The sequence below is a fragment of the Narcine bancroftii genome, chromosome 1 (assembly GCF_036971445.1).
Source record: "Narcine bancroftii isolate sNarBan1 chromosome 1, sNarBan1.hap1, whole genome shotgun sequence".
In the NCBI taxonomy this organism is placed as follows: Eukaryota; Metazoa; Chordata; class Chondrichthyes; order Torpediniformes; family Narcinidae; genus Narcine; species Narcine bancroftii.
Genome location: NC_091469.1, coordinates 228503408 through 228520523, shown reverse-complemented (window position 1 = coordinate 228520523; position 17116 = coordinate 228503408). Strand labels below are relative to the sequence as shown.

General features: G+C 40.5%; 1 protein-coding gene across 4 annotated transcripts in view; it reads right to left on the bottom strand.

Annotated features, from left to right (window-relative positions):
- pam (peptidylglycine alpha-amidating monooxygenase) overlaps positions 1 to 17116 on the bottom strand; it is a 213904-nt gene that overhangs the window by 126555 nt on the left and 70233 nt on the right. For all 4 annotated transcript variants that reach the window (XM_069892414.1, XM_069892415.1, XM_069892417.1 and 1 more), the window contains exons 2-4: positions 14481 to 14934; positions 14025 to 14127; positions 6122 to 6179 (exon numbers count right to left, since the gene is read on the bottom strand). In XM_069892414.1, coding sequence (XP_069748515.1) covers positions 6122 to 6179; positions 14025 to 14127; positions 14481 to 14572 — 253 coding nt within the window. In that variant the 5' untranslated portion in view covers positions 14573 to 14934. The remainder of the gene's footprint in view (positions 1 to 6121; positions 6180 to 14024; positions 14128 to 14480; positions 14935 to 17116) is intronic.

Below are 17116 nucleotides of genomic sequence, written 5' to 3'. Positions count from 1 at the left end.
TGGTATCAAAGCCGATGCGAAGCGCATCGGCTCCTGACCCAGCTTTTCTTGGTTCAGTGTGAATGACCCGAGTTGGTTTTAAATACAGGTTGTTCACATGCCAATTAAGTGGGATCTCGGTGTAAAAAAAAGTGTTGAAGGCATTTAGGAGGTCAAGAAAGGCTGTATCTTTTCATTGATAAAGGGCTCAGTACCAAAACATTGATAACGTATCTTTATATTTGCTACATAAAGAATGCCATGTGACTTGATAAGTATCCCCAGCATTTTTGTGTAAACTACAAACAGCAACTGCAGACTTTCTTCTTTAACTCCACCCTTTTATTGATGTTTCTCTTTGTAATTCTCTTGAAATGTAGTGCACAGAAGATCATGTTCAATTTGCTTTTGATGGACAGAATCTGTCCTGAGACTTAGGGAGTAGAATTTGGCAACTTGGAGCAATGAAGGAGGAAGGATGCAATGACATTCGCAACCAGTAAACAACCAATAAAAACGCATGCAATTATTGCAAAAAGATTTTGTTGCTTTTTAAAATAATCACAATTACGGTGCCTGGAGTCTACTGGCATGGTATCCTCCGCCTATATGAAGGAAAGCATTCCGCGAACATGTGGCAAAAGTTCTTCTCTGCAATGTTTCAGTCGGGATACCATCTGCTTCAGATGCGTAATGCTTTTCCCATTTTGTTCATTTTGTTCAGTTCAGGTTGCACTGAAATCTAACTGAATAGTGTGTTGTAGGATGGAAGCAAGGCCAGCTTCTTGGTTGATTTCTTTGAAATGCTCCTTCCAGTGGACACTGGCCCTCCCTTATCATTAATAAGTTAGTTTGGTGCCCAGCAAAGTCGGCCTTTGGCTATTGGGTTTTGATAGTCATGAAGCCACATGGCGTCTTGACCAACACCCTTTCCCCCTCACCATCTGTTCTCCAGATTATGTTTTTTTTGTTTGATGTCAGTCTTTAGGTGGAGACTTTTTACTTAAGCCTTGAAGTTTACAACCCAAGAACATCTTGTGTGATTATGTTCCTGGTAAATCTCATCAAACCAATCTGCTGTTTTCAGAAAGAGAAGCCTCGAGTCTATGGACAAGGACCGAGGCATACTGCACACTGCATTGGTTAGAAGTCATCAGCTGTCCTTTGTGGCACTGTTTCTGTGTGGGGGTCATTGAGGCCTTTGCCATTGATTTCCTTGTCATCATGTTTATATTGCCATTGCTGTTAAGGGATCAGGTTGCTGAAAAAGAAGGCACCATTCGGGCACCGTCCAATTATTAGCACCAGTCAAGTGATAGACATCCTTAGTGTCTCTCACTCTGTGACTGCTCTGCACAAACAGTGGAAGGAATACATTACTTCACAAGGTACTATTTGTCAGGCACCTCAAACCTGGCATGTGGCAGTCTCCAGTGATCTCATCCTCCTTCTCCTCCTCCTCCCAGGTCATCTCAGAATCCACCAGAGAGGTGACGAGGAAGGACATCCTGGATCCCCAGAGACTGCGGATAAGGAGGGAGGAGCTTGCCTCAGACTTCAGCATTGCAATGTACAGCTGCAAGCGTCAGAGAAAGCAGTTTGGCGAGAAGGACCCCAATCGAGGTGATCAATGAGAAGACAAGCACTTTTCAGACCTTGTCCCCTTTTGCTACTGAACTTCTACTACTTTTGTCATTTAATTTCTCCTGCCTTCCATTCAATCACAGACCTTGCCATTTGTTCTTTGCATCAAAGTAATCTGTTTATTGTTCTTTTGTTTCTAATTCTGAGGACTTCGTGGACCTGAAACGTGAAGTATCCACAAACACTCTCCAATTCCTCACCAATTTTAACCATTTCATTTCAGATTTCCTGTATCACTTTCAGCTGATACTTTCAGCAAATTCTTGAATTAAGTGAGAAGGAGAGTACCAAAATTTCCTGCTTCAGGAAGATTTGGCCCTTAAACTTGTGATGGCAATATTTTTACATCCATGTCGGTGTATGGGATTCATGAATGTACAAAGCAACTTTGAAAAATAACTCCAGTTATAGCTCACAAAAACCTTGTAAGCACAGTCATAGCACCTTCAAAGGAAGACAAGAAATGAACAAAATAGATAAAATATTATAGGAACATAGGAAATAGGAACAGGAGTAGGCCAAAAAGTCTGCTCCGCCATTCAATAAAATCATGGCTGATCTAATTTATGACCTAACTCCACCTACCTGCCTTCTCCCCATATCCCCTAATTCCTCTATCATGTAAAAATTTATCTAACCAAATTTTAAATATGTTTAATGAAGCAGCCTCAACCACTTCCCTGGATAGAGAATTCCAAACATTCACTACTCTCTGGGAAAAACTATTTTTCCTCATCTCTGTCCTAAATCTACTCCCCCGAATCTTGAGAATGTGTCCTCTGGTTTTAGTTTCCCCGGCCAGCTCAAAAAACCTTCTTACATCTATCCTATCCATACCCTTCATAATCCTATATGTTTCTATAAGTTCTCCTCTCATTCTTCTGAACTCGAGCGAATACAATCCTAGACGATTTAATCTTTCATCATAAGTCAACCCCTTCATCCCAGGGATCATCCTAGTAAACCTCCTCTGGACTGTCTCCAAAGCCAGTATATCCTTCCTCAAATATGGAGACCAGAACTGGACACAGTACTCCAGGTGCGGTCTCACCAGTACCTTATACAGTTGCAACATTACCTCCCTACTCCTGAATTCAATTCCTCTAGCGATGAAGGCCAACATTCCATTTGCCTTCTTAATAACCTGCTGCGCCTGCAACCTAACTTTTTGCGATTCATGCACAAGCACTCCCAAGTCCCTCTGCACAACAGCATGCTGTAGTTTTTTAAATAATATTCAGCTCTTTTATTTTTCTTGCCAAAGTGGATAACCTCACACTTACTAACATTGTACTCCATCTGCCAGACCTTTGCCCACTCATCCAGCTTAACTATATCCCTCTGCAGACTCTCCACATCCTCATTACAATTTGCTCTTCCACTCAATTTGGTGTCATCTGCAAACTTGGCTACACCACATTTTGTCCCCTCCAGTTGTGGGCCTAGCACCGACCCCTGCGGCACCCCACTTACCACTCTCTGCCAACCTGAAAAACTCCCATTTATCCCGACTCTCTGCCTCCTGTCAGACAACCAATTTTCGATCCATGCCAATATACTTCCCCGGACTCCACTTTCCTGTAACTTACTGATAAGTCTCTTGTGCGGCACCTTATCAAACGCTTTCTGGAAATCCAAATATACAACATCAACCTGTTCCCCTCTATCCACCGCAACCATTATATCCTCAAAGAATCCTAACAAGTTTGTCAAACAAGATCTTACCTTTCTAAAACCATGCTGCGTCTGCCTGATTGAACCCTTACGTTCTAAAAGTTTCACTATTTCATCTTTAATGACGGCTTCAAGCATTTTTCCAACTACAGACGTCAAGCTAATTGGCCGATAATTTCCAGCCTTCTGCCTACATCCCTTCTTAAAAAGTGGCGTGACATTTGCTGTCTTCCAGTCTGCTGGGGCCTGCCCAGAATCTAAGGAATTTTGGTATATGACCACCAATGCATCAACTATAACTTCTGCCATTTCCTTCAGAACCCTTGGATGCATATCATCAGGACCAGGTGATTTGTCTGGCTTTAGTCCCATTAGTTTCTCCATCACTACTTCCTTTGTAACAACTATTTTATCAAGGCCCTCCCCAACATTCGCATCCTTAACTCCGCACTTGGGCATGCTGGACGTGTCTTCCACCGTGAAGACTGACACAAAATATTTGTTCAACGCCTTGGCCATTTCCTCATTTTTTGCTACCAGTTTTCTTTTCTCATCCTCCAAGGGTCCTATGTTAACTCTGGCCACCCTCTTCCGTTTTATATATTTATAAAATTTTTTGCTTTCTGTTTTTATATTTTGTGCCAATTTACTTTCATAATCCTTTTTCCCATTGCTTATTACCCGCTTTGTAACCCCTTGTTGTCTCTTAAAGTTATCCCAATCTTCCAGTTTCCCACTGCTCTTTGCAGCTTTGTCCACCTGCGCCTTCAATTTTATACTCTCCTTTATTTCCTTTGTTAACCACGGTTGATTTTTCCCTCCCTTGCTGCCCTTTTTCCTGACCGGAATATATTTTTGTTGAGCATTACAAAATATTTCTTTGAAAATCTTCCACTGTTCCTCAACTGTTTCATCAATTAGCCTGTGCTCCCAGTCCACTCTGCCCAATTCCTCCCTCATCCTATGGTAATTACCCCTGTTTAAGCATAATATATTAGTTTTAGACCTAACTATTTCCCCTTCCATCTGAATGAGAAATTCAATCATACTATGATCGCTATTTCCCAGATGGTCTCTGACTATTACATCATTTACTCTACCTATCTCATTGCACAACACTAGATCCAGAGGAGCATTTTCTCTTGTTGGTTCCTTAACATGCTGCTCAAGAAAGCTATCGCGGATGCATTCTATGAAGTCCTCTTCCAGACTCCCACGACCAACTTGATTTTACCAATCTATGTGGAAGTTAAAGTCCCCCATGATTATTGCCGTATCATTATTACATGCCTCACTTATCTCTATTTATTTCCTGTGCCACTAAACTATTGTTATTTGGTGGGCAATAAATAACACCCACCAATAATTTTTTCCCTTTGTTATTCTTTATCTCTACCCAAATGGACTCACATTATGCTCTTTAGATCTTATATCATCCCTCACTATTGCCTGGAGCTCATCTTTGATTAAGAGTGCAACTCCACCTCCCTTACCATCCTGTCTATCTCTTTGCACCACCTGATACCCTTGAAAGTTTAATTCCCATTTAGGGTCACCTTGTAGCCATGTTTCCGTGATGGCTACCAAATCATAGGCATGGGTACCGATTTGCGCCTCAAGTTCACGAACCTTATTTCTAATACTGCAGGCATTCAGATAAAGTGCCCTCATGCTCTTTGTCCTTTTAATATCTAGTGACTTCTGTAACCTTTCCTTTTGATTTTTCTGCCCACTATTTTTCTTTGTAATTTTCTTAACACTATCATTGTCCCAAAAACTCACTGCACCATCTGATTTTTTTTTTAACTTTCTCCTCCCAACATTACTTTTCCTATTTTACTTTTCCTGGCCATTTCTTTATCTTCCCTACCCTTTTCCCTATCATTCAGGTTCCTATGCCCCTGCCAAATTAGTTTAAACCTGGCCCCACTGCTGTACCAAACCTACTTGCCAGAATGTTGACACCTTTTGGATTTAGGTGCAACCCCTCCCTCTTGTAAAGATCATTCCTTCCCCAAAAGAGATGCCAATGATCCAAGAAGCCAAATCCTTGCCCTGTACACCAGCCCCTCAGCCACATGTTCATTTTCCTTATCCTTACATACTTTTCATCACTTGCATTTAGAACAGGTAGTTCCTGTCTCAGCTTTTGTCCCAGCTCACTGTAATTCCTTTTCATTACCTCCTCCATTTTCTTGTCAATGTCGTTTGTACCCACATGTACCAAGACATCAGGCTGCTCTCCCTCTCCTCTCAGAATACTTTGGACCCGATTTGTGATATCCCGTACCCTTGCACCAGGGAGGCAGCACAGCATGCAGGTATACTTATCTGGCTCTACCAAAAACATTAGTAAAACAGTTCAAACTGTTTTAAGATATAGAAATCTATTATATTGTTTAAACAGCCTTTCGTGAGATGTTCAAATTTACTTGTCAAATAAAAAACATTTTGGAGTCCGCACACAGTTGAAGAGCCATTCGAGTTGTTTCACTGAACATAGATAAATTCACCAAAACTGGTGAATTATTGCTTTTTGGGACAAAAAAAACACTTAGAATCTATATCCTGCAATGCAGAACTCCAAATGCAGTGCAAAAACCTTAACAGGATGGCTACTGGTGGAAATGTTGTATTTACATATTCTGCAATGGGTCAACCTTCAGGCCAATTTCTCCATGATAATCTGCATTTTAGCATAGATTTACAATTAAGCACAAAAACTGAATTCCATTTGTTCGAATGCACCATGTTCTCTTTGAGAAATGACAGCAATCACAAAACAGAGCTACAAAGCATAACTTTTGTTGGAGTGAACACTCACCGATGTAGGATTTCTGACCTGATGGCACTGGAACATATGTGCAAAAGTAGCTATCTGACTGTAAAAGAAGGAAAAATATTTATTTAGGTTTTTTTTCAAAAAGATGCAACATTTAAATATAGACTTAGTTTTAAATTAAGTCAATTATTAACTGCAGAAAAGACACATCTGGTTAGTAACAGATTTCTTCAAAATATTGCAAACATTTTAAAGTTACACTCCTTTATGATGCAGCACAGAACTGGTACTTAACAAAAGAGAATTACAAACCAGTAAGCGTAATATCAGTCATGGGGAATTGATTAAAAGACATAATAGTCGAACACTCAGAACATATTAATGGGATTGGTCAAAGTCAGAATGAGTTTACAAATATGAAATAATGTTTAACAAACCTACTGGATTTTTTTTTGAGGATGTGATGATTGGAATGAAGATCAAGTGGATGGGGCGGTAGTTGGCATTTCATAAGCTTTTAAGGTTACCACTTGAGAGGTTGAAATACAAAATGAATGGTAGTAAAGTAGCATGGACTGATAATTGGTCGATATACAGGAAATAAGAATCAGCAGCTCTTTTTCTGGGTTTCCCGTGAGGTGCCACAGGGACCTTCGGTCTAAAATCTCACAACCAATGATTTGGATAAGGGAATTAAACATGACCTGCATGTTTGCAGATGACATATCTAGGAAGAAATGCGAATACAAGGAGGAGGCAAAGAGACTTCAAAATGATTTCAACAAGTTGGGTGAGTGGCCAAATGCAACCTAACTTGAATAAATACGAGGTTATCTCATTTGGTTCTAACAACAGAATTATCACCTGAATGGTGATAGATTGGGAAAGGGAGCAATGAGACCCAGATGTCCCTGTAGGAGTTTAGAAACAGTTATTATTTTAATGGTTATTATTTTAATTGTAGGAGTTTAGAAACAGTTATTATTTTAATGGTAGGAGTTCTGAAACAGTTATAGAAGGTAGAAAGAAAAAGCTAAAATGTTCTTTGTGTAAAATGGCGCATGAAAAAGCAGAACAAAGTAAACAAGATAACAGAGGAATTTAAGCAGACATAGAAATATGCATGTACACACAAAGAGCTTGTTTAATAGGGGGTGGGGAAAGGAGGTGTGAGCACGGGATAAGAGAAAGTTGGAGTCAGTCAAGAGTCAGACGAATAGGGAAAAGTGCCAAACTAATCCAAGAAGGACAAACGTAAGACAAATGTAAGGGGAGGTGAAGTGAAAATTGTATAAAAACAAAGAGGCTTCCCACCCTCAGGGTACTTTCCCCGAGGTAGGGGGAGAGTACCCAACCTTGCAATGTTGTAAATATAAATAAATGTTCTTTGTTCTCAACTTTTGTCTCGAGCATATTTTGTGAACGCGAAGGCACTTCTCACATCCCTGTATAGCAATTGGTGAGATCAGGTGTTCAGGGACAACAAACAGGAAAGAATATGGAATGTTGGCCTCACTGCAAGAAGAGTTCAGAAGAGGAGCAAGGTATCTTGTTATAGTTGACTTGTAGAGATAACCTAGGATTTATGTGTCCAACTGATTACAGAACACGAGCTGATAAACTACTGGAGAACTGACTCAGAATTATTCTGAACTGTGATTGAAAAGAATTACTGATGATCTTTATCATTATGCACCAAAGATTACAACATCGTGTAAAGTCCTATCACAACTAACCATTGCTGATATCAGAACAACATGCTTGAAATTGACAGCCCAACAATAACGATGATTCATTTAAAAATGAGTATTCCAGGTCATAATATCCACAAAATTGAGCTTCCAAACACCACAGATTACATGCGGTCATTGCATTAACAGCACAAAGCCAGAAAAACGATGCATAATTAGATAACAAAGCACCGTTCTGCTACAACTAACAAGTCAGTCTTCCACCAAGAAATCAGACATTGTTTTGAGGAAACAGCAACTATTTAACCTTAACAGCCCATAGCCTGCGTGGGTTCCTCACCTCGAGTTGCCAACAGCCCGCCGCCTGTGAGTTCTTCAGCCACAGAGTCTCTCACCTAGTCCTCCATCGTGGTAACCATTCTGTGGGTCGTCTCCTTTGCTTCTCCTTATTAGACGGGGGTGGGCTCACCAGTTCTTTGGGCCCTGCAGCAGTCCTCTGCTTCCCCTGGAGCCTGCAATCCCTCGTGGCTGCTGTCAATTGTAGGCACAGACCTCATGGTAGCAGGATTTTAAATAAAACCACCGTCAGCTCCTTCAGCAGGCCGGTCAAAGTCTGTGCGGAGCCGACTGCACTCGGACCGGGCAGTTGGACACTGTGGGAGTGCTGTTTCTCTGCTCCCCGCTCTCCGTGGGTCTGCACCAGTGGCAGACCTGCCGTCACAGCAGCTCTGGCAGTGCCGCCATTAATTTTTTTCTGATCCTATTTGACTCACTTTATTTAAATGCAGCAATGACTATGTACTTTATCAACTTAAATGATTCAGGGACCTCAAACTTACCAATTTCTATGATAATCATACCCAATCATACATCAAATTTTCTGTACATTCATGGGACAATGTCCATACCTATCATTTTAAAAGAGAATAAACATTCCAATGAAAATGGATCATTCATTATCCATTTTGTCCCATTATCTTTTATTAAAAATCTTATATACATCAGTCAGCTCCCATCCAATTAACTAACCTATTAATTCCAGGAGCTTTGCCACTCAACTGTTATAATTAAATGCGCATTAAAATAACTTTATTAATGACCTGCTATAAATCCAACTAAATTGCCATCACCTGCCAATTAGCTTCCTTTTACGTCTTGAAAAATGTTCCTAAAAATAGTTAAGCAAAGAGGATCACATCAATTACTCTCACACATTTTAAAAAAAATATAGGAATAAGACAACTACCTCTCTGCAAGTCAAATCATTTGTTACAAAGGGGATCGTGCAAAATAATTTACCAGCAGCTAACGCAATGGGTGCATTTAACAAGGAACACTCAACATATACACAGAATTACAGACTGATCACATTGCTGATATAATTAACGAAGCCCCAATGGAGAATGTATCTAATGACCTGAATGTAATGAATGCCCTCTGTGACAGAGTATATAGTGTTTGGGAGAAAAATTGGGAATGATTTGTGCAGGTCACACACAAACACTTTAAAACAGAATTTTTGCAGGAGTTTTGCAGAGTGCTCACAGACTCATGATGGACTGCTGTTTGCAAAAGGCAACAATGTAATAACACGCAGCAGCAGGTTTGTCTGAAAAACAGTTGGCTGTCTGGAAGAGCATGTGATCTTTGCAGGCAGAGGCAGAATAGCTTTGTTCTCAGACTGGGAGGGAGTGAGAGAGAGGAGAGACATAGACAGGGGGGGCAAGCTTTGGAAGACTGCCTGGCCAAAGGAGAGGACTGGCTGTCTGGTGTTTCCCTTGGAATAGGAGGAAACAGAAAAGAATTCTGTGGTGACCTGAAAGAAAGAGGTTATCATCTGGAAAACTCTGAAAGGGGCAAGTCTTGTCAGCAAGACACTGGAGTGGCTGTCCTGGAATGAGAAAACTCCCTCTCTGAAAACCAACAAGAACCCTTCTGAGTGGTAACCATTTATCTGTTAAGCACCAAAACCTGGTGAACTTTATTAATGCTAACTTCTGTGCACAGCACAAGAATTGCCTGCAACCAATGAGATTGGACTGTGAACCAAAGAACTTTTCTAAACTTACACACACATTATACACACCTGCGCTTAGAATTAGAGGGGGGGGGGGTGTTAAGTGAGTCACTAGAGATAAGTTAAAGTATGATTCTTTTTTCATGTTCAAAGATAATTAAAAGCAACTTTTGTTTAAGAAACCCTTTGTATTGGTGCATGTTTGTTGCTGCTGGGTTTTGGGGTCCTCTGGACTCATAGCACCTCTATGGTGTTCAAAAGGAAAAGATTGCTGTTGAAACCTCAATGCATTATTTAAAATGGTAGCAGATAAAAAATAAGCATAATATAGTAGATGTAAGAGCATGAAGAAGCAATAACAGAAAAATGACTTTCAAAATCAAGGGACAAAATATCTGGCTTCCAAAGTAAAAGCAGGAAACATGGGTGAACAGTAGTTGTTCAGAAACCATGAACTGGAGTCCTACAACCTGCAATGGGCTGCCCACAATTTATAACAGGGGTGGGGAACATTTAAAAAAACTCACATTCCACTATAAGTATTCCCTATTCCAACAGTGCTCTGTGATTAGGGATTGCTTAAGCTAGTATGTGAGTGGAAAGAAAAAGTTTGAAAACCACTATTTTAATCTATCTAATTGACTCGTTATGTGTACGGTTTCATAACTCCAAAGGAATTGGGCCAATTACAATTTTTCTCAAGAAAAATAGTTCAGTAGCAATTTGATCTAGAGCAGAGATTCTCAACCTTCCCTTCTCACTCACAGACCACCTTAAGCAATCCCTTACCAATCAGAGACCACTGATGGCACTGGGAATACTTAAGATGGAAAGTGAATTTTTAAAAAAGGTTCCCCACCCCTTATTTACATCCTAAATCAGTTGATGGCATCAAATTTTCTGTTGTGTGAGGAGGAGATGACCAAGATGGACTGCATCAATTTATAAGATGACATTAACAAACCTGCCAAATTTGTGTATGGCAGATGAAAGCAACGAAGACAAATAAGATTACTTTGAAAAATTAGTCATGCGAATCCAAGTAGACAAACTGAGTAATCTTTGTGGTGATGTGGCTAATACAAAAATAAATAACACATCAGTTTCTTATTTTCAGAGGGAAAAATTTAAAAGACAAAACAAAAAAAAACTTTATTTAAAGGACAATTGGGTATACATCTGGGTGGAGCATTATGAAAAGGATATGAAGGCATTGAGAAGAATGTGAAATTAATTGCCAAATTGTCATAATAAATGCAACATTACACCAATTAGGAAATGGAGAACCAGCCGAGTTATTTCCAATTATGGTTTATGCAAGAGTGAACAGAGGGCATTTCATGTCGAGAAAATAAAATTGGAGGCCAGGAAGAACAAAGCAACATTGAAGCACTTTGCAATCCAATCTCTACATTAACATGTTGGTCCTGATTGCTTGCTGATAGATGGAGCCTCAAACTCAAAATTTTGGCTTTCACAAAATTATATTTACATGTGCCAGCTCAGTATAGGGCTGCATGGTTTATGTAGTAGCTAACACAATGCAATTGCAGTGGCAGCGACCTGGGTTAGAATCAGCATTGTCTGCAAGGAATTTGCACGTTCTCCCCATGTCCTTCCCTCTGGCTGCTATGGACTCCGCTCACATTCCATAGATGTACTGTATGAGGTTAATAGGTCACATGAGTGTATTTAGATGGTACAGGGACATACATCTCTAAATTCTAAAAATATTGAATTTTATTTCTCTGGTTTATAAGAAATTGTATTGTGTACTCCAAATTGATCTGACTGCCCAGTTCTCCCCACAGCCCCATGTTATCCACACACTGATCCCACTGCCTCACTCTCTCCCCACAGTGCCATGTCAGTCCCTACACTGATCCCACTGCCTCGCTCTCTCCCCACAGTCCCATGTCAGTCCCCACACTGATCCCTATTTATAAATAAAAAGTTTACAGGTACACTATAGTTATCCCATATAACTTTGCTAAGTATATAATATGGTGTTCGCACAACATCCACATCTCATAATGCCCAATTTCACAGAACATATCATAGACGTTAAGCAGCGCATACAGACAGCATGGGACTCAAACCCCAGTCCCGATCGCTGGCGCTGTAAAGGTTGAATCTGCTGCCGTCAGTACAAACTCCTTACAGACAGTGCGGGATTCGAACCCTGGTCCTGATCGCTGGCACTGTAAATGCGTTGTGCTAACCGCTACATTAACCATGCCACCCTACAATATTATTTCCTGTTTTAAGCTTTGTTCTATTTTCCGGCATTTTCTGTGATCAGCAATGGCCGGGTCCCAATGTCACTGGAATAAAGAGGTACAACCTGCAAACATATATGCACACAATATATTTTATATATATATATATATATATATATATATACACACACACACACACATGGTAGAAGCTCAATAACAATTTCTGATATAAATATTTCACTGTTTTTAACCATATATCATATATAAATGATCTTAAAGTATGGATTGAACCAAAGAGGGATACAAATTAAAACAAAAGTACTAAATAATTTTAGAGTAAGATCTCCACAAACATTCAAAGATGCTTGGATTGTTATCAAACTAGTACACACTAGGCCTTTTTATAGTGAAGAAATAAGCACGTATAAAAGTGGATTTTCTCTGTCCTTACATCGCCAAACCTACCTCAATAAAACCTCCGAGGGCAGATACAGCACAAGAACTCCACTCCATCTCATCCATAAAGGCATTGCAAGCGGCTTATGACGTTGCAATGATGCCGTCAGCCCGTGACCCAGGTGTCACCACCAGGGCTCCCTCAGTGATTGGTGCTAGGGTTAGGGCTCCCTCCTGCCATCCTTTTCCGCCGCTCGCTCCTTCACCAAACCGGATCAGAAGGAGGCAGACAAGGGCGCGGCGGAGGCGGCAGGGAGGCCTCTTTTGTTTTAATGAGGGATCAATGGCTGTCTTTGTAACCTATAATCCCCCATGCATTTCCCAGAGCGATTCCAACTGCATGAGGGATAATGGTTAATGAAGACTGCCACTGCTCGGCACGCATGTTTGACTTCACAGTGATGGGCGGTGCTTTGCACCACTTGCCCCACCTCCGGAGGATGGCTCCCAATGCCGCTCTCCATAAAAGCAACGATGGAGCAGCCTTATAGGCCTTCTCCATAAAAGGTAAGTCCACGATTTTTTCCCCCCCTCATTGAGCCAGCTTCAATGTGGCATCGCTCCATAAAAAGGGCTAATGAGAATCAAGTCAAATGATCAAAACCTTGGGCAAAGTTAAAGACTAGTACAGGGTGGAGAGATTTAGAGAGATAATATCAGAGATTGCAGCAAAGCAGTTGCCACTGATGAGAAATGACAGTTCAGGATGCTACGGAGGCTAGTACCGTGGAATGAAAATATCATAGTAAAATGCTGAAAAAATACGCAGAGGTTGGTTTTGAGATTACACAAATAATAGGCAAACAGGGCATTGTTATGGCTACGACATGGCCGCAGAGCTGACAATGACCTCAAGTTTACTGTTTGGGATTAACCAGGAATGGACTGTAGAAATCAAGTCCAAAAACATTAAGAGCATGGATTGGGATTTCACCAGAAGATGATTTAAGACAGTCACAGTATAATGCACTTACAGTTTAGGACTGCTGTTTCCACTACTACAGGGCCAGACAGCCTGCATTTCCTCCTACATGAAGATGTGGATATGTTGCATCGCAGCATTAAGATTGTGAACAGTCAGATTGTAACCAAGCATAGGGATTGTCTGTGACCAGATCATGATTTTAATAACAGCCAGTTAATGGCTGATAATTTAGAGACCATGGAAGAGTCAAAAGAGGTTATACTGACATGCATCTTTGGCTTACATGTAGAATAAAGGCAGATTCAAAAAAATATATATATTTAGACATACAGCACAGTGACAAGCCATTTCAGCCCATGAGTCTGTGCCGCCCAATTTACACCCCATTAGCCTACACCCCCGGTACGTTTTTGATAACTGAAGACCAAGGATAGACCAACAGATATAATATCAAAACAGTTAGTAATTTAATTAAAATCTAGCATTTATTCTTATTGAAATGTTAATAAATGATTGCAATTTGGTGAAACAGGATTTAATTCTGTAAACATGGATGTAAAGTCAGTCTGATGATAGCACAGTAAAGCATTTGGCATAATGTGAAATGACACAGCCTATTAATTTATATGAAACTAACCATTACAGGTGTTACTCCAGGGATTCTAACTTCAAGCTTAAAGTTCGGAGAATTTGGTGATACATCTAGAAGTCTGCTTTTGGGACAGTCTGAATGTTGATGTCTAGAGAAAAAGAAGATAACTTTTAAACAAAAGTTTCCTAAATTCAATTATAATTTACAGAAAAAAATGTAAAATTGAGTCTGCGTAGATCTTAATAAGCATATAAAAGTCAAACAATTGGTTTAAAATTAGAAAACACTTTCCAATCTCTGATAAGAGAACTTCCAAGAAAAATTGGACTTGAAAGATGAACATCACCCTTCTCACCAAAAGATAGTTCACATGGTAAATTTTAAAATAGTTGTTCAAATGGTTACTTTATTTGGTACAGCTGCAGTATTTATTTTGCTAACATTGAACAAATGTGAATATACAAATTAAATCGCAAAGCAAAGCTTTACAGTCACACCTACCTCTTTAAGAGAGAGAGCGTGCTTTCATGACACATACATCTGTTTGGAAGGATTAGAAATACCAACAGTAATTTATTAATGAAAGAAGCCATGTCCACTCTATTGCTTCTGTTCAGATCTTGGACGAAAAGCAGTGCAATAAATGTGTGAATGCTTCAGTGGCATGAATTCAGAGCTTGGGCATCAGCAGCACTCCCGACATCACGGCTGTCAGTCCATTGGTCTGGAAGGTGACGCACTATAAATCAGGCAGGCATATGAAGCTTCTTTGTCTCATTTATTAGTGAACAAAAAAATTCTTAACCATCCTCATCCAGATGCCTCATTCAGAAGAATAGGTAACAAAACAAAATTGATTTCCCCTGAGGAACAGGCCTCGCTTAAGCACCACACTTCAGACCATCGCTCACGGTCTACAATTGCCAGCTGGGTTCAGCCTTCATTCAGATGAAATCTGTTAAAAGAAAAAACAGACAGCGTATGACTAAAGCATTGCAGCATTAGACCTCAGCAAATCCCTGCAGAGATTCCTTATTATCGTATCTTCAGAAGCTGCAGCACCATCATTGTTTGTTTTTAACTTGAATGGATTAGAGGAATACCATTCTGACAACTGCCATTTCATTCCAAAATATATGGAAAGTCTTTCCAAATGAAACCAAAAAGATATCAAAGAAATCAGTCCAAAAAATGCATTTAGTCTAAAAAGAGGTTACAAAATAAAAATGCAATATCTCATAGATATTGGGTGATCTTTTAAAGTAAGAATTCAAATATTACTAAGTGTTTTTTCATTTGCTTTTTTTCCTTGTTCTCAGACTGTAATCCTTCTCAATCAATGACCATAAAACATATTTTTTCTATTTCTTTCTTTGGCTTGGCTTCGCGGACGAAGATTTATGGAGGGGGTAAAAAGTCCACGTCAGCTGCAGGCTCGTTTGTGGCTGACAAGTCCGATGCGGGACAGGCAGACACGATTGCAGCGGTTGCAAGGGAAAATTGGTTGGTTGGGGTTGGGTTTTTCCTCCTTTGCCTTTGTCAGTGAGGTGGGCTCTGCGGTCTTCTTCAAAGGGAGGTTGCTGCCCGCCAAACTGTGAGGCGCCAAGATGCACGGTTTGAGGCGTTATCAGCCCACTGGCGGTGGTCAATGTGGCAGGCACCAAGAGATTTCTTTAGGCAGTCCTTGTACCTTTTCTTTGGTGCACCTCTGTCACGGTGGCCAGTGGAGAGCTCGCCATATAACAGGATCTTGGGAAGGCGATGGTCCTCCATTCTGGAGACATGACCCATCCAGCGCAGCTGGATCTTCAGCAGCGTGGACTCGATGCTGTCGACCTCTGCCATCTCGAGTACTTCAACGTTAGGGGTGTAAGCGCTCCAATGGATGTTGAGGATGGAGCGGAGACAACGCTGGTGGAAGCGTTCTAGGAGCCGTAGGTGGTGCCGGTAGATGACCCATGATTCGGAGCCGAACAGGAGTGTGGGTATGACAACGGCTCTGTATACGCTTATCTTTGTGAGGTTTTTCTATTTACATTTTCCTTATTTATTGTCTGATATTCATACCTCTAAATTTCTCTCATTTTTATTCCTGTTAGATACCAAATAAAACTGCCAATTTATTAGATAACATCTTCCCAAAATCTAAAACAAACTTTTTAATAGCGCGACTACAAAAATCACCATTCGCCATGCAGATCATTCATTCCTGGATAATTCCTGTCTACAATTAGATAGGCAAGGCTGGAATTAATCCAAAACCTTTCCAGTCCAGGAGGCCATATGCAGTGGATGACAGCAGCAACAGTTGCAGAGAGGATAAGGACAAAGTTGCAGCACCATGCACCGTCATCAAAAAGTTTTTTTTGTGACTTTGCTTGTGTACTTCTCATGGTTATGGCAAAAATGGAACCTGATTCATTGGGAGGAAAAAAAAATGGAATGTCAGGCAAAGTAGCTAGAGATTTTGGAGGCAAGTGGAGACAGGACTTTAATTTGCAAGGAGTTTGAGGAGGTTCATTATGTCACCAAAGACTCTTACAAATTTCTACAAGTGTACCACGGAGAGCGATCTGACTGGTTTCATCACTGTCTGTTTATGGAGGTGCCAATGCACAGGACAGGAAAAGGGTTGTAAACAGCCAGCGCCATTTTGGCATTAGGCTTCACTCCATCAAAGAACTCTGCAAGAGGCAGTGTCTCAAGAGAGCAGCCTCTATTTTCAATGACCCTCTCCACCCAGGCCATGCCCGCTTCCCATTGCTGCCATCAGGAAAGAGGGACAGGAGCCTGAGGTCCAACACCCACTGGCACAAAAACACAACTTCTTCCCCTCTGCCATTAGATTTCTGGACGGACAATGAACCACAGACATGACCTCACTTACTCTTCTTTTGCACTAATTTTTATTGATTTATTTAAAAAGTAATTTATAGCAAATTTGCACTAGTAACGCTGCCGCAAAGCAACAAATTTCTTGACATTAAATTCTGATTCATTTGGGACTTTTTGTTAAAAGCACAATTTTGAAAGGAAATGGTAACTGCTCAAGGCTGTGGAGTCATTTATCATGTTAGCTGGAACAGGGCCAACATAGAGGAGATGATGTTTTTGGAAAAGGACACAAATGGAAGACA